Source organism: Arvicanthis niloticus, chromosome 29 (assembly GCF_011762505.2).
Source record: "Arvicanthis niloticus isolate mArvNil1 chromosome 29, mArvNil1.pat.X, whole genome shotgun sequence".
Taxonomy (NCBI): Eukaryota; Metazoa; Chordata; class Mammalia; order Rodentia; family Muridae; genus Arvicanthis; species Arvicanthis niloticus.
This window is the reverse complement of record NC_133437.1, coordinates 549781-577177: the sequence shown is the minus strand read 5'-3', so window position 1 is coordinate 577177 and position 27397 is coordinate 549781. Positions and strand designations below refer to the sequence as shown.

The 27397-nt window shown below is 37.0% G+C and overlaps 1 protein-coding gene across 4 annotated transcripts; it reads right to left on the bottom strand.

The window, feature by feature from the left end:
* Window positions 1–26805, bottom strand: LOC143440318 (sulfotransferase 2A2-like). Of its 4 annotated transcripts, none has more exons than XM_076926983.1 (7): window positions 26599–26805; window positions 25298–25506; window positions 23527–23653; window positions 11090–11184; window positions 6085–6262; window positions 4910–5094; window positions 1–218 (listed from the first exon to the last, which is right to left on the bottom strand). In XM_076926983.1, exons 1-7 carry the CDS (start codon window positions 26732–26734, stop codon window positions 183–185), a joined length of 966 nt encoding a protein of 321 aa, XP_076783098.1. In that variant the 5' UTR covers window positions 26735–26805; the 3' UTR covers window positions 1–182. The 4 variants fall into 4 exon arrangements, with proteins under 4 accessions (XP_076783098.1, XP_076783100.1, XP_076783099.1 ...); XM_076926984.1 differs by lacking the exon at window positions 1–218 and adding an exon at window positions 3523–4499; XM_076926985.1 differs by lacking the exon at window positions 4910–5094 and having other exon boundaries at window positions 26599–26804.
* Between the last annotated feature and the right edge of the window lie 592 nt (window positions 26806–27397).

The window sequence follows — 27397 nt, the reverse complement described above, 5'->3', positions numbered from 1 at the left end:
CAATTTCACAACAGCATTTATTCTATGACCACATTCACTTAATCACATACAGAACAACAGGAACATAAACATCAGTGTTCATATCATATTTAAAATTTTGAAAACTTATTCCCATGGGAACATCCCTGGAGGGAAACCAGCCATTTTCTCCTGGAATACTTTATCAAAAACTTCAGCTTGGGCTACTGTGAAGTGATTCTTCCAGTCGCCAGTTGTGCCTGGAAAATGTGAAGCAAATACATAGGTGGATTAATAATGGTCTTAACACTGTTCTAGCTCCTCCCATCATGTTCTCTTACCATCTGTATGAAAAAGACTACACAGTTAATAAAACAAAATATAATTTTCTGTAGAAACCTTTTAAAGCTCTTCTACAGTCATATACACAGACTTCTCCCTCTGTGGAAATTATGTCCCACATTTTCCTTTCCCAAACTATATGCTAAACAATCTACCCGGAGCAACAGTGGCTTGACCTTTTTATATATCCAGATTGTTCCTGCTTCCAACCAAGCCTGTTTCCATCACACTATCCAACTCAACAGTGTTTATGCTCTCAATGATCCAAACAGACTTCAATTGTTCTGTCTATATTATAATATTTACTTATAGAAGTTCTTCACAACATGCAAACAACTTTTAAATTATATCTTAAAATAGTTTTTACTTTTGTGTGTGTGGGTTCACATGAATGCTGCAGATACACACAGTTATGAGCAGTATTTCAGCTGTCTCGAGTTTCCCAAGAGATACACACAGCTACTACCAGCTGACAACATCATGACTTCTGTTTTACTAATCCATGGTGTTTTATGATGCATGAAGATGTGTATAATTTGTGCCCCTGTCCATTATAAAACTGTCTTTTCTGGAAAAACATTGGTTTTCACCACTTCATTCCAGAAATTGTCCAATTTCTAATTCTGTATTGCATCCTCCTTCAACCCATATGGCAAATATCTTTAATATAATTACATCTATTTTTTGTCTTTTTATTAATGACACTGTAAACTTCTCTATCTTTCCTTCATTTACAACCCAGCAACCCTCTTCCTTGATTTATTTTCCAGCTGTGTCACTGTGATGTGTTCCACCCACTTCTGCTTTGAATATACACACAGAACATGCATCTAATATGTTAAAAAGAAAGTGTTTCTTAAAGTACTATATGGTTCATTTTGCAAAGAGTGCCAGACATACAGGCCACACTCAGTGAGGGATTATTTTAATGAATCCATGAATACATGGGAAAGGTGTGAGCAGTGTGCTTGTTTTGCTGATGAGAAAAAAAATAGTCTTTGAGATGTTTTCAAGCATAATGATGGATGTGGATATGAATCCAAAAGATTGAAAATAGAAGTCATGTTTTCTTTATTACATTACTTTCTTTCTGCATCATCACAGAAGTTAATTTTAATAATCTAGTGGGCTGTATTCAAGAAACTATAGCCAGTTCTATTATGTGTTTGTTTGTTTTTCTTTTTTATTATTGGATACTTTATTTATCTACATTTCAGATGTTATTCCCTTCCCCATTCGTTACCCCCAGAAACTCCTTAACCCATCCCCCCTCCTCCTATTTCTATGAGGGTGTGCCCTGACCCAACCACTCACTCCCACTTCCCTCACTGGGACATCCAGCCTTCAAGGGTCCAATGCCCTCCTCTCCCACGGATGCCAGACAAAATCATCCTTCTCTACAAATACAGCTAGAGACATGGCTTCGTTCATGTGTGTTTCCAGGCTAGCTGCTGAAATTCAGTGAGCTCTGGTTAGTTGGTATTTTCTCTCTTTCCATGGAGCCACAAGAACCTTCAACTCCTTCAGTCTTCTATCTTACTCCTCCATTGGGAACCCTGTGGTCAGTTTGATGCTTAGCTGTGAGCATCCACCTCTGTATATGTCAGGCTCTGGCAATGCCTCTCAGAAGACAGGTATATCAGGCCCCAGTCAGCATGCACTTCTGGACATCCACAATAGTGCTTGCATATGGTGATTGCATCTAGGAGGGATCTCCAAGTGGTACAATCTCTGTACAGTCTCACATATTTTCTCCTGTATTTTGTTACTCCTTCTAATAAGGACTGAAGCACCCAAACTTTGGTCTTTCTTTTTCTTGGGCTTCATGTTGTCTGAGTCCTGTCTTGGGTATTGTGTGATTTTGAGCTAATATTTACCTATCAATGAGTGCATACTATATGTGTTCTTTTATGATTGGGTTATCTCACTCAGGATGATATTTTCTAGTTTCATTTATTTGCCTAAGTATTTCATGATTCATTGTTTTTAGTAGCTGGGTAGTACTCCATTGTGTAAATTTTCTGTATCCACTCCTCTGTTGGAGGACATCTGGGTTCTTTCCAACTTCTGGCTATTATAAATAAGGCTGCTATGAACATAGTAGAGCATGTGTCCTTGTTATATTTTGGAGCATCTTTTGGAAATATGCCCAGGAGTGGTATGACTGGATTCACAGGTAATACTATGTCCAATTTTCTGAGCAACCTCTAGACTGATTTCCAAAGTGGTTGTACAAGCTTATAAATCCACCAACAATGGGTGAGTTTTGCTTTTTCTCCACATCCCTGCCAGCATCTGCTGTCATCTGAGTTTTTAATGTTAGCCATTATGACTGTTGTGAGGTGGAATCTCAGAGTTGTTTTGATTTGCATTTCCCTGATGACTAAAGACGTTGAACATTTCTTAGGTGCTTCACAGCCATTCAATATTTCTTAGGTAAAAATTTTTTTGTTGAGCTGTGTACCTCATTTTTACTAGGGTTATTTGATTGTCTGCAGTCTAATTTCTTGAGTTCTTTGTAAATTTTGGATATTAGCCTTCTATCAGATGTAGGATTGGTAAACATCTGTTCTCAATCAGTGGTTGGCTGTTTTGTCCTATTGATGGTGTATCTAGCTTTACAGACATATTACAATTTTATGAGGTCTCATTTGTCAGTTCTTGATCTTGGAACATAAGCCACTGGTATCCTGTTCAGAAACTTTTCTGCCAGTGGACAGACCTGGCTTGGAGGACAATCTTCTTCTTCTTGTCTGTTCTTCTTGAGGCAGTAGAGTGGGAAGAGCATCAGTGGGGGTAAAACTTGGTCTTATGGGATATTTGTGGTTGCTGTATAGTAAAGGTTTACTTATCTTTTATTTATTTACTTTGCTACTGGAGCTGACCTGCCTTCTGCGATCCTCTGAGGCAAGAAACTACAATTTCTGGTGCTTAGCACCTCATCTCAAAAGAAGCAAAGGATTAAGAAAATAGCCTTTGTACTGGGTTAACTGTGTCAGCTGGAACTGCTGGGCTCTAACTTAGGCCTGCTAGTCTTAGGTCACAGAAAGGAAAAACACTTAGAGAAGTTATTATAGAGTTTCTTATTAAGTATAAAAAGTTTCCTATGAAAGTTATTTAAGGGGAAAAGTGGAAAGGTCCTAAGTGGGGGAAAAAATCTAATAAGGAAAAAGTTCTAAGGGAAAAAATTCTAGGCAGGAGAAAAAGAAAGGAAAGAATGAATGACTCTTCAGTAATTATATATCTTTCAGAATACATGACCACAGGTTACAAAGTTCATCACAAGTTCACACCAAAAATCAAATCATAAATTGAAATAGAAGTTTACAACAGAGAAAGTTTATGTGCATATCCATTAGGAGTAATTATCTGCGTAAACATCCATCATCTGTCTAGCTCCACAGGTTCACCGAAGGTTTAAAACTATAAGAAATTAGTGACATTTTGTATAGATAATCCCAGGCAATATTTTATCTTCTGTCCTAGAACCTATAATAAATTGTTAGATCCCTTTTAGTGACCTTTGGTTAATTGTATTACAACATCTTGGAATGTGCTTTGAGTAGGAGAAAGTCTGGATACTATCTTAAGAACAGTTCACTGGTGATGCTCGAGAGACTGGCAGAGTTCTCACTGCAGTTTTGACTATCAGAAAGGGACCTAATACCAGTATCACTATAAAAGAGCTTAATAATTATTGATATAATATTAGGAATTTTTATAGGATCATCATTAAGACTTAAGAAGTCATCTATTTCTCTATATAGCATCGCCATAAGACAGTACACCTTTGTGGATCTGGAATGATCTGCTCCAAAGGGGTGTGCTATTGCTTAGTGATTGTTGTGTATGTTTAATAATAATAGGAAAAGCATATTAATAACAGGAATATTTCAAAAATAAGTCCCTTAGAGCCTTGTGGAATCAGAGCTCACTTGTCACATATTATATAATAATCCAAGGCAAGCCATTTCAGGATGATTACCTTCTACTTATTAGCTTGTCTCATTATGGCTTCTGACATTTTCCTCTCTGCCGATGTGTTTGAGGATCTTCCCAATTTCTCTTTTATTAGTTTCAGTGTATCCAGTTTTATATGGATGTCCTTGAACCACTTGGACTTGAGTTTTGTGCAAGGAGATAAGAGTGAATCCATTTGCAATTTCCTACATGCTGACCTCCAGTTCAACCAGCACTACCTGTGGACAATACTGTCTTTTACACACTGTATGGTTATAGTTCCTTTGTCAAAGATCAAGTCACTGTAGGTACCTGGTTTCTTCCTATCATTTAAGCTACATGATACATAATGTGTGTATCTGAAAAAGATTTAATCCAAGTATGTTCTCATCCTAGGAGAATATTCCTGGAAAAACAGAAACAACAATTGTACTCATGGAATTTTGTCTTAAATTCTATTCCATCTGCTCTGATGTGTCTCTGTTAAAGCTTTTGCTTGTCAGTTTCCTTATCCCTTTAATATTAACAGAGATTCTTCGTTCCTTTATTACTTAATAACAGACTTTTTTGTTCATATACTCTTTTACCTCTGCCAAATTCTGATTTATTTTAGAAAATCTAAGAACAGACCACTTCTTTTTGGTGATACCTTCAGTTCAAATGCAGAAAAATATGTCTCCACAAAGTCTGAAGTGAAGGAATCTGAGAGCATATGGCAACAGCAGTCTACTTCTAGAGTCGACTTCCAGAGGAGTTGATCTTTAGTGAATAGATACCAATTTTCTTGTGGTGAGTGGTGACATATCATTATGCTTAAATCTGATTCAAATTTTCCTATTATGGATATATTAAGAGTATTAGATTAGATGAAATCTAGTCATTACTTTGACTTCATTTTACCTATGAAAACTCCTAATATCTTTCAATTCTTAGTATCCAAACGTCACACACTGGAGAAGAGGACTGAAGGTAAAAGCTGAATCATTTAAATTATGGGTAAAAGAAAATTAAACCCACAAGTCTTTACTTCCTTCATTTGTACCAATGCTTTTAGTAATTGTTAAATATCTGATTCTTGACACCTTCTTTCTTCTACTCTGAGTGTCATCTCACCTATCATTACCTTATCAAGTTGTAGAAAGTTTCAAAATCTGATTCAGGCTAACAAAATCATTTCTTAACCATACAGCCATGAAACCATACACACAATCTACTCCCAGCATAGAGAGGTGGCACAGAGATAGAGAGATTTGAAATTCCCCTTTTAGGAGAGACAATTCAGAAAGAAGAGAGAGAGGTCATGAATGTAAAGTAATCTAAACACAGGTTGGCAAATACCATCAAATTTTAACATTAGAGAAATTTATGTAGTCATTTTGGGGTTACTCTTGGCCTACTCTGGGGCAGCAATCTTGATCTGTTCAGCATCTTTTCCATCTATTAATGTAATTGTTGTGGTTCTATGGTTATCATCTCAGATATATCTTCAGTCTACTCCACTACACTTTATATATTTTAGAGTTGAGGATTTTGATACAGGGAATTTAACAATGCCTCTTAGAAACATGATCATTTTCCCATTTTTCATTGCAGTTATTTGACATGACCATCTCCAATGCCAAGATTGTCTCCCAGAATAAATCAACTTTTCAGAGTGAAAAGGCCCACATCTTTGTCATAAACCATTACTTTGTAATGTCTGTGAGAAGCCATCAGTGATGAGCAGTGACTGCCAGTACATACCCAACAATTACTTAGAAATTCATTGGCACAAAAAGTCCCTAACATGTTCTGACATATTCTGAAGATAGACAATTTCTTTACCTTTTCTCAGAAGATTCAAGCCATTAGGAATCAAATTTTTGTCAATGAGACTAAAATTGGACATCTTGTTTTCTTTCATGGCTTGGAAAGAGCTGTACTTGAGGACTAGATCCAGCTCATCGGGCCCTAATTTTTTTCCTAGAAAGTCACAGATCTTCTTTATGGTTCCCTTTACATCCTAAAAGAAGAAGAAACAAAATGAGCTTTGTAAGTAGAGAGGTCTGAGAGAACAGATGCAAAGAAGGGATCTGTGGATTGGGGATGAGAAAGGGATGTGAAGAAAGAGCATCAGCAGATGAAAGAGCATGAATGGAGTTTAGGCAAGAAAAGGCAATGGAACTAAGGCAAGAAAAATGCACAGAAATTTATATACTGAGTGGGCTTGCAATGTGGCTGATCTTTATTTTCTAAAGACAGAGCCTGGGGTTTCTTTTTAGGGAGAAGAAAATACTAGAGATAGTATCTCATTGAACCAAGGTTAAATTTAAACTTACTTTGTAGAGAATAATGAACTTGAATTTCAGACTTTCCTACTTATTTCTCCATAGTTCTCTGGTCACAGGTATGTGCCAACACATTCACTAAGTATACTGACAGTTTTTTTTCTTAAGACCAAACATCCAGTGCTTCCAGGGTCTAAACTACCAGCCTGGGAGAACATAGGGACTGACCCATGGCTCCAGCTCTGCATTTAGGGGAGGATGGCTTTGTTAACCAAAAATGGGAGAGGAAGTCCTGGCTCCCATGATGGCTGGATGCCCCAGTGTGGGGGAATTCTAGGTCAGGAAGATGGGAGTGGGTGGGGGCACATCATGATAGAAGCAGGAGTAAGGAGTAGGGGGGGATGTGATAGGGGATTTCTGGGTTGGGAGAAAAATGAAGAAAGGGAATAATATCTAAAATGTAAATAAAATATTCAATGAAAAAAAGGACAGGGCACTACTCTGGAGTTTTGGCTTGTGTAATAGATGTTGCTATGGAGACCAGTATACCTCAACCTCACAGAGATTAGAGATTCATCTATCTGGCTTTTTGTTTCCATGTGCTGGCATTGAAAGTATGTACAACCATACATATCCTGCCCTGGGACGTTTAAAGTAACTTACAGAAATGCTGCTAGATAATGATCAAGGCAAATGAAGGAATGTGCATAAAGACCTCAAATTGATTATTGTTTATGCCAGATAATACAGTTTGCTTAGGCTAACTGAAAACAATACAGCTTTCGAAGAGTCTGCAGCAACATTCTCAATATTTATTACTTGGAGGAGTTCTCAGAGACTTTGTTTTGAGTAAGCATCTCAGGTTACAGCTCAGGTGGGCATCAAAATCACAATTCTTCTGTCTCAGATCTCAAATTGTTGCAAGAATATCTGTGTACTATAACAATTAGTTTAATCCTAGGAAAAAGTCATCATCAGGCAAAATTTTATAACCCAAAAATTGTGATTTGAATATTAGTTTTCTCCCTGGGCTCATGAGGTTTTTTTTGTTTTTTGTTTTTTTGTTTTGGTTTTTTTTTTTTTTTTTTTTTTTTGGTTTACAAAAGTTTTTACATATATCACATTTCCACCTAATATTTCATAGGAAGGTAAACAATTATGACAATAAATAATAAGAATGTGTTAAATTGACAGAAAGGTGCCTTTTGGAAATCTGCACTAGTGTGAAGCAGATAGATAGGTAGTGATTCTTCCTAGGGAAAATTGAATTTCATGATGATTAAATAAAAGAGTCTACATATGGGAAAAAGAGTGTGACGAAAGTTTTGTCTTTACATGTAACTTTCTGATTTCTGAGAGATAACACTAAGGTTAAGTCATTTTTGAATAATTTCATCTTTTTTGTTTTGTTCGTTGTGCTTTAATTTTTTATTAATAATTATTTTTCTCAATCTCTTCAGAAAAGCAGGTAGACTGACAACAGACCTTCAACTTTCCCTTGTTTTTCTTGATCCTATACCCAAGTTTCATCCTTAGGTCTGTAGCAGAAAATTTGTGGCAGCACTTTCCTTCTTTAGTGAGTCTAAAGATTTTTTTACTTTTACTATTGCTCCCTCAATTCATTGCATTATCCCAGCCTCCAAGTTCAGCACTCCCTGAGAACTCACTGACCACTCTGGCCAGGGAAACAGAGAGGCTATCTGCAGATTGATCTTCCCTTTTCCCAGCATGTCTCAAAGTCCAGTTACCTAGTCTTATTCTTATCTCTGCAAAAGAACTCCTAACTTTGGGAGGTGAATTGCTTTGCCTCAGCCTCCAACTCCAGAATGTACTCCTGAGGAACTGAGAGCCTATTATGACAAGGGAAGCAATTAGGTTACATCTTCAGATCTTTATCTCTCTGTCCATTTTTAAAATCCAATCCCTGAGTCTCATCCCCACCTCTTTATCAAAACTTCTGCCTCATTATATGGCTCCATTCCAAGGATACTGACTATGTAGACCCTCGTGGAACACCCCACTTTCTTCTCTCTTGTGATGTCCCTCTATTGAGTCCAGTCCATCTCCATTCCTAACTCTCTGGTCCCATAACCAATAAACACATCTTACCTGGTACCCTAATGTAATTCCTACAGCCTATATAGAACCACCTCATCCTCCTAATAACCAGAGTGAAACAAAAGCCAAGGCAAAAAACTCCCACCCAATACAGACAAGACCAGATAGCAGCACCTAGAATCATTATATTTGTAATCTAAGATGCATAAATGCCAGTGTAAAGACACAATCAATAATAATCAGGACAATATATCTCTACTAGAGCCCAGCAATGATAACACAGCATGCTCTGAATATTTCACCATAGCTGAGGTACAAGGGAAAATCCTTAAAACAGCCTTTATGAATATAACAGTGTCTTTTAAAAGGAAATGAATATATCCCTTAAAGAAATCTATGAAATCAAAAACAAAGAGTGAAATGAAATGAATTAAAATGATTTCCACCTGGGTAGAAATAGAATCAATACTGAAAATCCAAATTGAGAATATTTCAGAATAAAAATTTCAGGAACTCAAACAGGTAACTCAGAGGCATTCTTCACCAACAAGTAGATAGATAGAATGGAGACCTTTTTGTATTGAAGACACGGTAGAAGAAATAAATACATCAAATAAAATATTATATATTTAAAATTTCTGGTTCATAATATCCAGGAAATCTGGGTCACTACTTTGAAAACACCAGATGTACAAATAATAGGGATAGAAGAAGGCAAATATGCATATCTCTTGTCACAAAGATAGAAAGAAAGAAAGAAAGAAAGAAAGAAAGAAAGAAAGAAAGAAAGAAAGAAAGAAAGAAAGAGAAAGGAAAGAAGGAAGGAAGGAAGGAAGGAAGGAAGAAAGAAAGAAAGAAAGAAAGAAAGAAAGAAAGAAAGAAAGAAAAGAAGAAAGAAAAGAAGGAAGGAAGGAAGAAAGATTCCAGTACTAGGATTGGGTTACATCTAATTGAGATTTTGGGCAAGTAAACTCCATGGGAATCACTCTCAATAAGCCCAGACTGTTGCAAAGACTATAAGTTGCTCTCCACAAATTGACAGCAAGCCCTCATTTCAAAAAACAACACCTATACCAATTACTGAATGTGAAGATGTCAAGCAGGTCACTACAAAGAACCTCTACCCTTATATCCTCATTTTTTCAGACAGAAATGCACTTTGTATGCTCCACAATGAGAAATATAAAAACCAAGCTATATACAAAATTTTCTATTTATAGTGGTGTATTACTTGCAAGATAAGTTAGATCAGTGGTGTCTCAAAGCTTTATGTGAATAAATAACAAACCAATAAGTGATTTGACTTAAATCCCATTTCATGAGATGGAGCCTATATAATAAACTGCTTGTTGATCAAGGACCTAAGACTACATAGCCCAAGGTCTTATGGTAAAACAAAATAATGCTCTTAACAAATAAAAAGAAAGAAAGATGTCTAATGATATTCTGCTTTATGCATACAACAGTGACTTGTTAACACATTATAACAAAAACTTCCTCTTGAAGCAAATGGGGACAAATATAGAAACTTACAACCATACATTATAAAGAGTGAGATATCCTAAATGGATGTCTCTGTTCAAGCCCTCCTTCCAGAGCTCAAGGGACCCTGCAGAAGAAGAGGATGAAAAACTGAAAAAGCAAGAGAAAATTGAGAGCACCAAGAGATATGAATGCTTGGAGACTAAAGCAGCATGGACAGAGGTTGACTGGGTTTGTCCCACACACTTTGTGTCTATATCATTGTCTCAAGTTTAGTGTTTTCATGAGATTCCTGAAAGAGTGAATGAGTAGGTTACTGGTCATTTTTCTTTCAATCAGACTCTTTTCCTTATGTTGGTTTGACTTGTCTAACTTCAATGTGATACATTTGTTTTATCACACATCATTTGGCTTACACTTATACAGCATTGTTAACCATTGGAGGAAGTCAAGACAAGAAGTTAAACATCACAGGACCCTGGTGGCTGATGCTGAGGCAATAGCAATATTCTGCTTGTTGTCTTGTTCATCATAGTATATGTACCTGTATTCTTTAAAAAAACACCTGGATGGCAGCTCCCTCAAAAGAATGGGTCCTCCCCCTTCAATCAGTGATTAATAAAATCCCTCACAGATTTGCCTACAACCTGATCTTTTGGATGCATTTTCATAATTAAAGGTCACTCTTCTCAGGTGATTCTAGCTTGTGTCATGTTGACACACAATTATCCAGCATATTATTCTATATTACATTCTATCATATATTCTTACCTTAATTTGAGAGACTTGTTGTACTAGATATTTTTGAGGAGAAACTTTAGAGTTTTGTGGGTAAAGAGGCATAGAGGATGTGGAAGGCCTCACAGAGATCATATGATTATAATGCATTTACATTTAAAAGTTGTTTTAATTAATAAAAGATAATTTTAAAATTCAGAACAAAAATTTACAGTTCTCAATAACATTCCTCATTACTAGGATCTATTTTTTTATTGTGTGGTGACTGTAAGACTGATGCTCACCTTTTGCATGTCTTCATAATACAGCACCAGAAAGTTGTCCCATTTTCTCATGGACAGCCAGCCACGAATATGCTCAAACCATGAGCCATATGGAACTGTATGCAGGGAGAAGTAAAGTGTCAATTACATATACTTATTACAGGGTCTACTTGACTTTCTTCACTTCTCTGAAAGCAGCAGCAGAAAGCTTCACTAAGAAAAAATAACTATGAATAGCATTAAACATGATGTTTGAGGCACATACACAAATAAATAACTGATAAAATCAAGTTTATTAACAAACTCATTACCACATAGACTTACCACAGAGGCCATGAGGAGATATTCTACTGACAAGTTGCAAGGACAGGAATATGTACTGGAGGAATTTTTCACACAAATAAAGGAATCTAGAGGTGATTCCTACAAATACCTGCCTTTTGGTGATGTGTACTAGAAAGACAGAAAGATTTGATGACAGAGATGGGAGAACCATATTTTATATAGTGTTGGAAAGAAAGATTCCCATCAATAGAGCAACCCATTGGATGAAATCTAACGGAGGTATGAATCAAGGCTATATGGCATCATTAATAATCATAGCAACATAGTGAGTGAGGGGAGTAGGGCACCCTTGTGTGTTGTGTGTGTGTATGTGTGTGTGTGTGTGTGTGTGTGTGTGTGTGAGAGAGAGAGAGAGAGAGAGAGAGAGAATGCTTGTGAGGTTTTAGAATACCCTTAACATATTTACTGCAAGAAGATCTGTTGATTTGGAGAAATATATAGGGCACTGACAAGTGGGGAAGACAAGAGGCAGAGGAATCTGAACTGAATCTATCTACTCAGCATACTTATGTCTGCAATTCCCTATGGGGGTATCCTTTTCATTTCTTATTTTTCAATGTTCAGTCCCTGATTTTTCCCATAATGCTCTTATCCTGCCTTGATCTCACATGCTACAATACAAATGTGCCAGACCCGATGTGTCTAGTAATGCAATAATGGCACAATTATTATAGAGTAACTTAAGTGATGTCTGATTAGATTTGAAGCTTGATCCTCTGGAGGGAATTCATGCCTGGTACTATAAACCTTGTCATGAACACACAGCTGGAGGTGTCATAGTTCTAACTATGGTACCTACTGTCATTTTACTAAATTGTCATATTGTCAAACTACCTTCTAAATACTTATATTTATACCCATGGATATGTGCTGTTCTTTACTTTTGTTAGAGATTTTTTTTTTTGGAAATGGCATTAGTTAATGCAGAGACTCATAACTGATCAAAATATGAAGCATAATTGTGAGTGCTCAGTCATTAATGCAATTTCTATAATTTCCTACTCAAGGCTCAGAAAATATTGTGGAACAAGAAAAAAGCTAGAAAATGGGATGGAGTGCTTTCAAATGTCCTCTGTGAATATTCTCCTCTGAACATGAGTTGACTGTTATGCAAATTACTCATATCATCAATGGTTGTCTATATAAAAACTGCATATCATAAATCCTGTTAACACTACAGGATGGATGGAGGAGGATGTCCTGAAGCTCAACTCCTGATTTAAAATCTATTTGCAGTTGAAGACTGCTAGATAAGAAAGACTTCTACACCTTTTTGGTATAGGACTACTGTTAGGTATTTTATGCTCATGTCGATTGCCCTACATCTATGCACATTTGAGCATCACAAATTAGACTCTGTGAGTTGTATTTTTTTGAAAAAATTAAGTTGAGGTATGGACATAATGGGGAATGTATAGTGTGTTGGAGTGCATACTGGCAAATATAGTAGAGTATGACACACTATATTCATTTTTTAAATTTTCAAAGAATAAATATATTATTTAAAAAACAAAAAAATATGAAAAATAAATCAAGAACAAACAAATTAGAAAGCAAGATCTATGATTTTTCTTACTGAAATCATAAAAGCAAATAAGTAAGGAAGAGAGAGCCAATATTTGATGCTAAATTACTTTTCTTCTGAAAGATACCAATTCCAATGTCTGAGACCTATTTATTCCAAGAATGCCTTGTTAAAAAAAAAACTTAAGAAACGAGCTCATAATGACTTTTCATTATAGTTTAGTTCATCTTTCATCCAGAATTAGAAATGACTACCCCTGAAGAAATAGAAGCAGTCATTAAAAGTCTCCCCACCAAAAAAGTCTGGGACCAGATGGTTTTAGTGCAGAATTCTATCAGATCTTCCAGTAAGACCTAATACCAATTCTTTTCAAACTATTCCACAGAATAGAAACAGAAGGAACATTACCCAATTGATTCTATGAAGCTAAATTACACTCATACCTAAACCCCACAAAAATCCCAAAAAGAAAGAGAACTACAGACCAATCTCTCTTATGAATAGTGATTCAAAAATACTCAAAAAATTCTCACAAACTGAATCCAAAAATACATCAAAACAATCATCCATCATGATTAAGTAGGCGTTATCCCATAAATGTAGGAATGGTTTAATATTTGGAAATCCATCAATGTAATTTACTACATAAACAAACTCAAAGAAAAAAACCACATGGTTATCTCACTAGATGCTGAGAAAGCATTTGAAAAAATTCAACATCCCTTCATGTTAAAAGTCTTGGAAGGCCTTGTGGCTGGAGCAGACACCCAGCTGCTCTGCTCCCATGTGGACACCATATCCTGAGACATCCTAGAGAGGCCACTGGCCTCAGAGCAGCCGGTAAGAACAGTTGGCCACTGCCCTACACCCCAGAACTACAATTGAAAGCAGGGAGCCTTCAGAACCCACTAGGCACACAAACCCCACCCCTGCAAAATACCACTCCCCTTCAGCCCCTCTCCTGGTCCTTGTGGCTAAAGCAGACACCCAGCTGCTCTGCTCCCATGTGGACACCATATCCTGAGACATCCTAGAGAGGCCAGTGACCTCAGAGCAGCAGGTAAGAACAGTCACCAACTGCCCTATGACCCAGAGCTACAACTGGAAGTAGGGAGCATTCGGGATTCACCATGCACCCAAACACTGCTCCTGCAGAATACCACTCCACTTCCACCCTTGCCTGGTCCTTCTGGCTGGGGCAGACACCCAGCTGGTCTGCTCCCTTGAAGACACCATATCCCAAGACATCCTAGAGGAGCAACTGAACTCAGAACAGTAGACATTATATCCTGAGACATCCTAGAGAAGCCACTATACTCAGAGCAGTGAACACCTAGCTGGTCTGCTCCCATGAAAACAACATATCCTGAGACATCCTAAAGGAGCCACTGTACTCAGAGCAGCAGGAGCTCAGGATCATAGGATAACAGAGACATCTGGACCCTGAGGAGTTCTGACACAAGCAAGATAACTGGAAAGGCAGGCTACAGTCAGAGACAGTGAGTGCAGGCAGCACTAGAGTTAACCAGATGGTGAAAGACAAGTGCAAGAAAGTAAGCAACAAAAACCAAAGTTACTTGGCATCACAGAACCCAGTTTGGCCATCATAGCAAGCCATGAATAACCCATCACACGGGAAAAGCAGAATTCAGAATTGAAGTCAGTTCTCATGATGATGATAGAGGAATTTAAGAGGACGTAAATAACACTCTCAAAGAATTTGAGGAGAACACAGGTAAATAGGTAGAAGCCCTTAAAGAGGAAACACAAAAATCCCTTAAAAACTGCAAAACATACAATCAAACAGGTTAAAGGAATCTCATGTGCAGAAGATACCATGGAAAACATTTACACAACTGTCAAAGAAAATGCAAAATGCAAATCTCCCCTAACATCCAGGAAATCCAGGACACAATGACAAGGCCAAATCTAAAAATAATAGGTATAGATGAGGGTGAAAATTTCCCACTTAAAGGGCCAGTAAATATTTTCAACAAAATTATAGAGGAAAACTTTCATAACCTAAAAAAGAGATGTCAATAAATATACAAGAAGCCCACAGAACTTCAAATGGACTAGACCAGAAAAGAAATACCTCCCGTCACATAATAATCAAAACAACAAATGTACAAAACAAAGAGAAAATGCTAAGAGCAGTAACAGAAAAAAGTAACATATAAAGGCAAAACTATTAGAATTACACCAGACTTCTCACCAGAGACTATAAAATCCAGAAGATCCTGAACTGATATTATACAGACCCTAAGAGAACACAAATGGCAGCCTAGACTACTATACCCAGCAAAACTCTCAGTCACTATTGATGGAGAAACCAGCATATTCCATGCCAAAACCAAATTTATACAATACGTTCCTACAAATCCAGCACTTCAAAAGATAAAAGGAAAACTTCAACACAAGGAGAAAAACTATAACCTAGAAAAAGCAAGGAAGTAATCTTCCAACAATCCCAAAAGAAGATAATTACACAAAGATAATTCCACCTATAGCAACAAAAATACCGGGAAGAGACAGTCATTTTTCCTTAATATATTTTAATATCAGTGAACTCAATTCTCCAATAAAAAGACAGACTCTCAGGATGGATACGTAAACAAGACCTAGAATTTTGCTGCATACAGGGAACACACCTCTGTGACAAAGACAGACCTACCTCAGAGTAAAAGGATGGAAAACAAACTTCCAAGCAAATGGTCCTAAGAAGCAAGCTGGAGTAGCAATTCTAATATCAAATAATATCGATGTTCAACCAAAAGTAATCATGATATATAAGGAAGGACACTTCTTACTCATCAAAGGAAAAATCCACCAAGATGAACTCTCAATTCTGAATATCTATGCCCCAAATGAAGGGAAACCATATACATAAAATAAACTTTATTAAAGTTCAAAGCATACAATGCACCTCACATAATAATATTGGGGGATTTCAACACCCCACTCTCAGCAAGGGACAAATCATGGAAACAGAAACTAAACAGAGACACAGTGAAGCTAACAGAAGTTATGAACCAAATGAATGTAACTGATATCTATAGAATATTTCATCATAAAACAAAAGAATATACCTTTTTCTCAGCACCTCATGGTACCTTCTCCAAAATAGAACATATAATTGGTCACAAAACAGGCCCCAACAGATACAAAAAGATTAAAATAATTCCTTGTACCCTATCAGACTACCATGGACTAAGGCTGGTCTTTAATAATGACAAAAACAATGGAAAGCTCACATACATGTGGAAACTCAACAATGCTCTACTCAATGATGACTTTGTCAAGGAAGAAATAAGAAAAAAAATTAAAGACTTTTTTAGAACTTAATGAAAATGAGGACACATCATACCAAAACTAGTGGGACTCCATGAAAGCAGTACCAAGAGGAAAACACATAGCTCTAAGTGCCTACAAACAAAGTTGTTAGCATACACTAACAACTTGACAGCACAACTGAAAGCCTTAGCACCCAAGAGGAGTAGATGGCAGAAAATAGTCAAACTCAAGGATGAAATCAGCCAAGTAGAAACAGAAAGAACTATACAAAATGTCACCAAAACCAGGAGCTGGTTCTTTGAGAAAATCAACAAGATAGATAAACTTTTAGCCAGACTTGCCAAAGGGCACAGAGACAGTATCCAAATTAATAAAACCAGAACTGAAAAGGGAGACATAACAACAGAAATTGAGGAAATTAAAAAAAATCATCTTTCTTACTACAAAGACTTATACTCAACAAAATTGGAAAATTGATGAAATGGACAATTTTCTAGATCGATATCAGGTACCAAACTAAAATCAGGAGCAGATAAACCATCTAAACAGTCCCATAACCCCTAAAGAAATAGAAGCAGTCATTTAAAGTCTCGCCAACAAAGAAGTCTGGGACCAGATAGTTTTAGTGCAGAATTCTATCAGACCTACCAGTAAGATCTAATACCAGTTATCTTCAAACTATTGCACAGAATATAAACAGAAGGAACACACCCAATTCATTCTATGAAGATACACTTAAGCTCATACCTAAACCTCACAAAGACCCAATAAAGAAAGAGAACTACAGACCAATCTCTCTTACGAATATTGATTCAAAAATACTCAATAAAATTTTCACAAACTGAATTCAAATTACATAAAACATCTATCATGATCAAGTAGGCTTCATTAGGAATGCAGGGATGGTTGAATATATAAAAATTCATCAAGGTAATCTACTACATAAACACACTCAAAGAAAAAAATCACATGATCATCTCACTAGATGCTGAGAAAGCATTTGACAATATTCAACATCCCTTCATGATAAAAGTCTTGGAAAGATCAGAAATTCAAGGCCCATCCATACCTAAGCATAGTAAAAGCAATATACTTCAAGCCAATAGCCACCATCAAATTAAATGGAGAGAAATGTGAAACAATCCCAGTAAGATCAGGGACTAGACAAGGCTGTTCACTTTCTAACTATTCAATATAGTACTGGATGTCCTAGCTAGAGAAATCAGATAACAAAAGGAAGTCAAAGAAATACAAATAGAAACAGAAGAAGTCAAAATTTTACTATTTGCAGATGATAACATAGTATACTTAAGTAACCCCAAAACTCCCACCAGAGAACTCCTAAACCTAATAAACAACTTCAGCAAAGTGGCTGGTTATAAAATCAACACAAACAAATCAGTAATCTTCCTCTACTCAAAGAATAAACAAGCTGAGAAAGAAATTATGGAAATGACACCCTTCACAATAGTCACAAATAATATAAAATATTGTGGAGTGAATCTAACCAAGCAAGTAAAAGATCTGTATGACAAGAACTTCAAGTCTCTGAAAAAAGAAGTTGAAGATCTCAGAGGATGGAAAGAACTCCCATGCTCATGGATTGGAAGGATTAATTAAGTTAAAATGGCCATCTTGCCAAAAGCAATCTATAGATTCAATGCAATCCACATCAAAATTCCTAATTAATTCTTCATAGAGATAGAAAGAGCAATTAGCAAGTTCATTTGGAATAACAAAATCCCCATTATAGTGAGAACTATTCTCAATAAAAGAACTTCTGAGGGAATCACCATCCCTGACCTCAAACTGTCCTAGTGATAAAAAGTGTATGGTATTGATACAGAGACAGGCAAGAAGATCAATGGACAGGAATTGAAGGTCCAGAAATGAACCCACACATCTATGGTCACTTGATCTTTGACAAAGGAGCTAAAACCATCCAGTGGAAAAAGAGCAGCTTTTTCAACAAATGGTGCTGGCTCAACTGAAGGTCAGCATATAGAAGAATGCAAACCAATTCATTCTTATCCCCTTGTACAAAGCTCAAGTCCAAGTGGATAAAGGACCTGCACATAAAACCAGATACACTGAAACTAATAGAAGAGAAGTGGGGAAAGACTCTCAAATACATAGGCACAGGGGAAAAGTTCCTGAACAGAACACTAATGGCTTATGCTCTAAGATCAAGAATTGACAAATGGGACCTGATCAAATTGCAAAGCTTCTGTAAGGCAAAGGACATTGTCACTAAGACAAGATGGCAATCAACAGATTGGGAAAAGATCATTACCAATCCAACATCTGATAGAGGGCTAATATTCAATATATACAAAGAACTCAAGAAATCATCATCCAGATAACCAAGTAACCCTATTAAAAATAGTGTATGGATCCCAACAAAAAATTCTCAATTGAGAAAACCTGAATGGCTGAGAAGTACCTTAAGAAATGCTCAACATCCTTAGTCACCAGGAAAATACAAACCAAAACAACTCTGAGATACCACCTCATACAAGTCAGAATTGCTAAGATCAAATATCAGGTTATAATAGATGCTGGTGAGGATGTGGAGAAAGAGGAATACTCCTCCACTGTTGGTGGAATTGCAAGCTGGTACAACCATTCTGGAAATCAGTCTGGCGATTCCTCAGAAAACTGGACATAGCATCACCTGATGACCCAGCTATACCACTCCTGGGCATATACACAGAAGATGCTCCAACATATAACAAGGACATATACTCCACTTTGTTCATAGAAGTCTTATTTATAATAGCCAGAATCTGCAAAGAACCCAGATGTTCTTCAACAGAAGAATGGATATAGAATATGTGGTACATTTATACAATGGGAGTATTACTCAGCTATAAAAAACAATGAATTCGAGAAAGTCTTAGGTAAATGGATGGAACTAGAAAATATTATACTGAGTGAGGTAACCCAATCACAAAGGAATACACATGGTATTTACTCACTGATAAGTGGATATTTTCCCAAAAGCTTGAAATAGCCAAGATTCAACTCACAGACCACATGAAGTTCATGAGGAAGGAAGATCAATTGTGGATGCCTCGGTCCTGCTTAGAGGGATTAACAGGGTGTTCAGAGGAGCAAATATGGGGACAGGGTGTGGGATGGAGGCTGAAGGAGGGGCCATCTGGAGACCATTCCTCCTGGGTGTCCATCCCACATGCAGTCACCAAAGGTGTATGGTGATGTGGATGTCGGGAAGTACATGCTGACATGAACCTGATATGGCTGTCTCCTTAGAGGTCTGCTAGAGTCTGACACATTCAGAGGCAGATGCTCACAGCTAACCACTGATTTGATCATGGGTTTTCCAATGGAGAAGTTAGAGAGAAGACTGAAGAGCTGAAGGTGTTTGTGGCCCCATGAAGAGAGCACCAATGCCAAACATACAGAGCTCCCTAGGGTCTAGACCATGATCCTGGGAGCACATAGGAAGGGACACATGTCTCCATCTGTATGTGTGTGGGAGGATGATCTTGTTGGGCATAGGGGGGTGAAGAGATCCTTGTTCCCATGTGGGCTGAACACCAAGAGGGGGGAATTCGAGGGTGGGGAGGTGGAAGTGGGGGTTGGAATAGTGCACATTTTTTGGAAGCCTGAGAAGGGGGGGATGAGATAGAAGGTTCCTGGGTGGTGGTGGGAATGGGATAAAGGGATAAAATCTGAAATGTAAATATAATATCCAATAGAAAATAAATGACAAAAATGACTACAAATAAGTGAAGAGCAACTCCAGAATGCCAAGAAATTCATGGAGATTTAACAACTCACAACTGAATGACGAAGAAATCAAGAACAACAAGACACCTACAATCAAATGAAGATGAAAACAAAACATCCTCTAATATGTAGGATAAAATGAAAACACCCCTAAGAGGAACATTCAAAGAAAAGAGACATTCCAGAACACATAGTATGGAAGTGGAGGGAATGAATGTGACAATGAGGTGGTAGGCATATGCAAGGATGGGATGGTAAGATGAAGGATATAATGAATCAAAACAAAAATATGCCTATGAAAATTATATGAAATATATGATAATATATAAAAAATATATGAAAATGCCTTATGGAATCTCAGTTTGAAAACTTATTAATATATTAGTCAAGGTACCTTGTATAGGTAGAAAATACTGCTTGTAGAAGTTATAGGTTCTTAAATAAAGACTCTGTTGCTAGTGGTGGGAAACCTCTCTAGGAGTTATAGCCTGGAAAATGCCCGAGGATCCAAATAATACATGAAATTGTCACTGTTGTCAGTTGCCCACAAAAATTAGTTGGTAAGTACCTATTGCTAAAGACATCCTTATGTGATTATCATTGGACAAAAGAAAACATGCAGAGAGTGGACTGGACAATGTCCTTCTGCTTAATAGCCCTCACAGTGTTAGTCAGGCTGTTATTAGGAGATTGATATCTACACATACTCAGCTGTGGATACTGTGACCTATGCTTCAACTAGCCTTATAAGATATGCTCACTGGTCAATAATGGCTATTAGGTTATGGGGTAAATAGACATTTTTTGATTGGTATTGAGAAGAGTTCAGAAAAGAGTTTATGTTGGGAAGGGAATAGATCCTAGTATGTAAGCTATCTTTGTTATTCTGGTAAATGGAGATGATGTGAATATCAAATTGTTTTCTAAAAGCCATGCTTTCCCCCCTTATATATGTCTACCATCGGCATGATCATAAGATGCTTCCTGCATTTGGCAGTGGTGATTTGACACACAAAACTAGCCAATGTGCTGAGAATAAGCGACATTTCAGTGTTCACTATAAATGAGAATCCTTGGCCCACCATATAGACTTAAGAAATAACAAGAAAGAAGGTATGAGAATAATATAAGAACGTAAAGATGGAGTAGAATGATGTGAAATATTGTCTTCTAGATATGACATGGTCACAGCACTCTTGACTCGTAGTAGCTGTGGTTACTGCTCAAGGCCTCCAAAAACCTGGGACCTTCAATATTTTATCAAAGAGAGAGGAGGTGCTCTTACACCCCTACTCATTTCTTGAGGATTTATTGGCAGTTAACTGTAACTAGGAGCAGGACTCATGAGAACCCCCTCCTTTCAGCATATATAGAATGTTAGTGATTGCTGCTGGAGAGATTTTTTTTTTTGTAGAGTAGTTACTGATAAGGTTCCCATGTTCCTGCAAATGACTCCTTGCCTTTGCTCCAGTAAGCAACCCCAGTGGAATTTACTGAGTTAAAACCACACACATCAAGAAAAGAAATATGAAAGTAGAAAGGAGAGCTAGTTGGGAAAAGGAACAGATCAGCAAGAATGGGAAAAAGGCAAGAATGATAAGTGGGCTATTATTGTTATCAAAATACCTGTACACATGTATGAAATTATTAAAAATAAAACACTATATTAAATATATTAAATATATTTCAATAAAAATTTATATAAAAAGAAGTATGAAGAATCCATTCTCCTACCTCTGAAAATGTTTTTGAGACCAATAAGAGATTAGAATTTACAGTATCTAGAATGATGCATTTTAACAAAATGATGGATGGCCAAGCTAATATATAAGATGTATAAGAAGCCATTCCAAAAAAGACTACGAAAATCCACAAATGAGAAGCATAGTAGAAAGAAAACAACATTTGTTATTTTTCTGTTGCTGTGATAAAACAACAACATGAAAAAGACAATTTAAGGAAGAGAGAGCTTGTCCATGGTCGAAGAGCTATAGGAACAGGAAGCTGGGATTTTATTTCCTCAGCTACAAGCAGAAAGCAGAGAGAGTACAGTGGAACTGGTTAAGAGTTTAACATCTCAAAGCCCCCTTGAATGGAATACTTCCTCCAACAAGGCTTGGCCTTATAAACATTCTGCAAAAGCACCACCATCTTGGAAACAAGTATTCAAATATGGGAACCTGTGTTGGACATTTCTTACTCAAATGAAGACTGATGCATCTACATTAAGTTGGAAAGACTATATGTTCCATATGGTGCTGAAATGGTAGGTTATGGGGCAACCTGTGGCTGTTTCCTGTTCTTTGGTGGTGTGTGAGAACAGAAAGACTTCACATTCATCTTTGAAATGGTGATGAGCCTTGGGCCCTCAGACTGATTAAATATAGATGAATAAAATGGAGCCTAAAGAAGATACTAAATGGCTAGAGATTTAGACAAGTTAGGTAACCCACATGAAATTGTGGGTTTGAGTCTCATTATCAAATAAATAATGTACACAGTAGGAGCTTTTAATCCTAGAACTCAAGAGGTAGAAGAAGGAACCAAGTTTCAAAGTCATCCCTGACTATATAGAGAGTTCCAGGCCAACCTAAGCTATATCTCACTTTGTCTTTTTAAAAAAAAAATAGTCTCTGAGACCTGGGATGGGGAGACTCCAGAGACACTATGGTGGTGACTCTATCTGAGCCTCTTCACAGTAGGATTTATGAAGCCTACAATGCCACCTCCTACAGCCAGGTAGGGCTCCCAGTGAAAGAATAACAACAGCAAGACATTCACAGAACATTTGTTCCTGGAGTGTCCTGCCTACAAGATATGCAGACACAAAGATGGAGCAGAGACCAAGAGAATGAGTAATCAATGACTAGACAAAATTGAGATACACATCATGGGCAAAAATATCACTGACACTATTATTGATACTCTGATATGCTTGCAGACAAGAGCCTAGAGTAACTATATTCTGAGAGGCTCCATCCAGCAGCTGACTAAAACAGATGTAGAAATTCACAGCAAATATTAGGTAGAGCTTGGAAGACTTATGGAAGAGTTGGGAGAAGGAATTGAGGGATCCAAGAAGATAAGAATCCAGAGGAAGATCAACAGAGTCAACTAACCCAGACCTTTGAGTATTATCCAAATACCAAACAGCGTTCATGAGCTAGACATAGGGCCCCTGAACTTATGTGGCAGATGTGCAGCTTGATCTTAATGAAGGTCCTCCAACAACTAAAGCTGGGGCTGTTTCAGAATTTGTTTTCTGTCTGTAGACCCCATTCCCCTTACTGGGCTTCTTTGTCTGGCCTCGGTGAGAGAGGATATACCCTGTCCTGCAGATACTTGATGTGTCAAGGTGGGAAGATACCCTGGGGGCACCTACCCCTTCTCAGAGAAGAGGAGAATGGGGAAAGTAGCTGTAGGAGGGGAATATTGAGAGGAGAGAGGTGCTGAATATTGGGATATAACATAAATAAAGAAAGAAATTAATTAAAATATGACTGAGTTTTTTCCCATCTCCCATATTTCACAGGATACTCACCATTGCCATTGAGGAACCATTCAAAATAAGTCCCCAGTGAGTCTGGATTCTTCACAAGGTTGGTCTTACCCCAGAAAAAATAACCAGAAACAAGAACATCTCTGGGATTTCTAATGAGATAGATAGCCTTAAATGGAAAAAATGTAGATTAAGGTCAATAGTGATTCCTTACTTATTAACTGGCATAGTTTATAAGAAAGGTCAGTAAAATATGCAAGGGTGTCTAAAATCATTTCTTATCTTTATTTGGGTAAAATATATATGAGTGAAAAAATATATAGTCATAATTCTCCTTTACTAATTTTATTTGTTTTATAAAAATGAAACAGCAAAATGACTAGTTCATTGATACTTTAAAAATAAATCCCAAACCAGAGTGATTCAACAGTTGTGAAGATCAAACAATCATAATTGGTTATCCAACACCAAATGCCCAGCCCATAAAATATACATACAATTAACAGTGTACTGATTAAGAAGTTTGTACTGAAAGATTTAGGAAGATATAGATTTCTTTATAATATATTGATTATTAATTTATTTAGGAGTATTTTATATATAGTAGAAACACATAAATGTACACCTATATATGAATATATACACACTAAAATATATTTTGGAATATATGGTTGCTTGTGTGTGTGTGTATATGCAACATGAATTAATAAAAAAGAAACCATATTTGAAAGAGAGAAAAGATGAATATATCAATTGGTTTGGAGGGAGAATGGAGAAAAAGAAATAATGCATATAATCATATTTTATTATTGCAATTTCAAAACATAAAACAAATAAAATAAAATTATTTTTTAAAAAAAGACATTTACTTGATTTACATGAGTACACTGTCACTGTCTTCAGATGCATCAGAAGACATCCCATTATGTATGGTCATGAGTCACCATGTGTTTGATAGGAATTGAACTCAGGACTTCAGGTAGTGCGATTAGTGCTCTTATCCATCAATTAATCTCTCCATCCTCCAATTTAATCATTCTTAATAAGAGACACTTTATATTTTGTACCAATTATTCTAGAACTCATGTATTTAGGCTTCAGTTTCCCCAGCCAAAAGTTTTCCAAATCCAGATAAGACACATGCATATATGTGAATGGTCACAAATTCATTGTGACATTTTAAATAGAGATTATTCTAGGTTTGTCTTTGTAGTTCAAATATCAACTATTTATAGATTCTATGGTGGAGAGACTTACAAAGAACTTTCTTACTAACTTGGAGCTATGATTGGTCAGACCCTGAATATCTCTGATTCTTTCTAGTGATTCTCTTTCAGTTTCATGGGAGATTCCTGTGGCTACTGATCTCAACAGACAGCTAGAGAGAACATGACACTGGCCTTTGTACATTGATGCCTGGTCAGGCTGCTTCTCCAATGAGAAACTGTGTCTTAGGTGATTCACCCACAGGGCTTTGGGTATATTTTATAATTAAGACTGGCTCATTGGCTTTGATGACAATAATACAGTAATATTGACTGTACAGTAGAGTTTGAACTCTGCTTGATGTATATATGTAGTTCCTGAAGATTTTAGTGTGATATTTTACTTTATTACTTAAAGCTCCCCAGGATTACTGTGTGATGGTCCACACTCTGGTTCTCTAATGTGGTTTGAGATGGGGAAACATCAGCATCACCTAGACAATGAGAATCCCACCTTTTTTGTTTCTGAAATATCTCCAAGACCTGTCAGGGTAAAATAAGTTCAAAGAGAATTTGGTCAAACAATATTTCAACCACTGGACACTGACCTTGGCCTTGGAACTGAAGAGAGACTTGGGAAAAATATGGATAGGAAGATGAGAGCTCATGAGTCGTGGTCCTTCCTTATGAATTAAGAAAGGATATCCTCTATTAGTCTCTAGCCAGGGTGATCGATCCCAGATGGGCACAGATTGGATCCACTTGGGATCTCCCTTGGTCTGAATCAAGCTGACAATCTCAACCAGCCAGTTTGTTCCTGAATAAAAAAAAAGTGACAATCACGCATTTCAAGAGTACTTGTGACAAAGCCTCAAGTAGAATATATACCCATACAATTTACAGTGATGCAGTGATGCCAATTTTCAAGCACACAGACTTTTGGTGTTCACAATGTCCACATGGTGTAAGTACAAAGTATATTCACTCATAATATTCTGAAGACTTAATTTTGCAAAAGTGAGACCCTAAACTTAGTAAACACCCATCTGCCTATGGAATATCTCCTACAGCCTTGGGTCATCATCATTCTAAGTTCTGTTGGAATATATTTGACTATCCCAGATATTTCACAGTGGTGTAATCATAGTGTCTGCCCTCTGATATTACATCCTTTAATTTAGTTCACTATCGCTGAGACACAGCCATGCTCCAGTGTATAACTGAATACTTCTTTTTAAGGTGAACAAATTTCCTTATGAATATTCACCACACAAATACCTTCATTTGTGTTTATTTGCTCATTTGTCAGTGGATGTTTTTTAGCTTCCTTCTGTGAGTTATTATCTGGTGGTTTTTTTCCTGTATTCCTACTGTCTTTGGATTTTCTGTGTCATTGTGCTTTCTCTATCAGCAGCCTAATCCTTACCCAGTGTTCAGCGCTTCTTCCACATAGCAAACATCCATTCCCCAAACCATCATAAAATTGCGTTTTGGTTTTTTGGGTTTTCAGAATTGTTGGACTTCCTGGACAAGGTCCATCATAATTCTATCTAGCACTCACTTTTCTTCAACATATCCTCACATAAATGTCTTTGTCTCTTTCTGCTATTTATTCTGTTTATTCTCATCACTCTCCCTCTTCTTCTATCTTTCCCCACAGAGAAAGAGAGCCATGCCAGATTCTGCCTCAGGGTCCATCATCATTGTTCCAGTGCCATAGCTGATAGCCTCTGCCAACATAGGCCAGAAGAGGTCTTCCTCTGAGTGGCACACACACAAATCTTCCTGACCACAGATCAGTTTACAGTTTGGATATGTTCAATACTCTACTCATCATCCAAAATTAATGAGGATAAAAGCCCTAACCTCTCTCATCCAATTCAGAATCAGTCTTACTTATGATGCTTACCTGACTTTGGGTAAGTCAATATGATCAAGTCATCTTCTTTCACCACAAACTTATTACAAACATCTTCCATAATTTCTTTTGAAAACCATGTAGGACTTAAAGGTATTCCTTCAAACCAACTATAGTCTGACATCATGAATAGCTCTTTGTACGTGCTGTTAGGATTCCAGCCCTGGCCACCTCTTTAGCTTATAGCTATTGCTGAGAGGTAAAATTTATAGTACAGGTAAAAGAAAATCATTAACATTCTCTAGTTTGTTGTGAAACTAGTTACTGATAAGAAAAAATAAATACTGTAACCCACAGTCAAAGGTTACTTTATTGAGCAATTTTGAACTCATACAAAGAACATTCAGTAGCAGTTGTGAGCCAGAGTTCATAACCCTAAACCAGAAAGTAAGTAAGGAACAATAGAACATAGAAATGCAGGTTAATTTCAAATGTTTTCTAATACAATTTAGCTTTCAGAATGATTTTTTTTGAGACAGGGTTTCTCTGTGTAGCCCTGGCTGTCATGGAACTCACTCTGTAGACCAGGCTGGCCTCGAACTCAGAAATCTGCCTGCCTCTGCCTCCCAAGTACTGGGATTAAACGTGTGCGCCACCACCGCCCGGCCAGAATGATTTTTAAATGTGCAAAAAATGACAGGGTTCATACAGAAACTTTCAATGGAAATTATTTTTTTTAAATAGTGATTTTTTTGAGAAAGTGATACCACATTAGCTGTCCTTCTTCTTCTTCTCATAGCACTCCCTCCCTGTTCAATATTTATGATGTCTTCTTTAATATGTGTTGCCA

What these genes read in the sequence shown, in the direction of transcription:
- LOC143440318 (XM_076926983.1), bottom strand. Translation starts at nt 26,734, where the DNA reads ATGATGTCAGACTATAGTTGGTTTGAAGGAATACCTTTAAGTCCTACA. An exon ending in ATTGACTTACCCAAAGTCAG is followed by an intron (nt 25,507 to 26,598) that starts GTAAGCATCATA and finishes TTTTTTATTCAG; the next exon opens with GAACAAACTGGCTGGTTGAG. An exon ending in CTTGAATCTTCTGAGAAAAG is followed by an intron (nt 5,095 to 6,084) that starts GTAAAGAAATTG and finishes TATCCATAATAG; the next exon opens with GAAAATTTGAATCAGATTTA.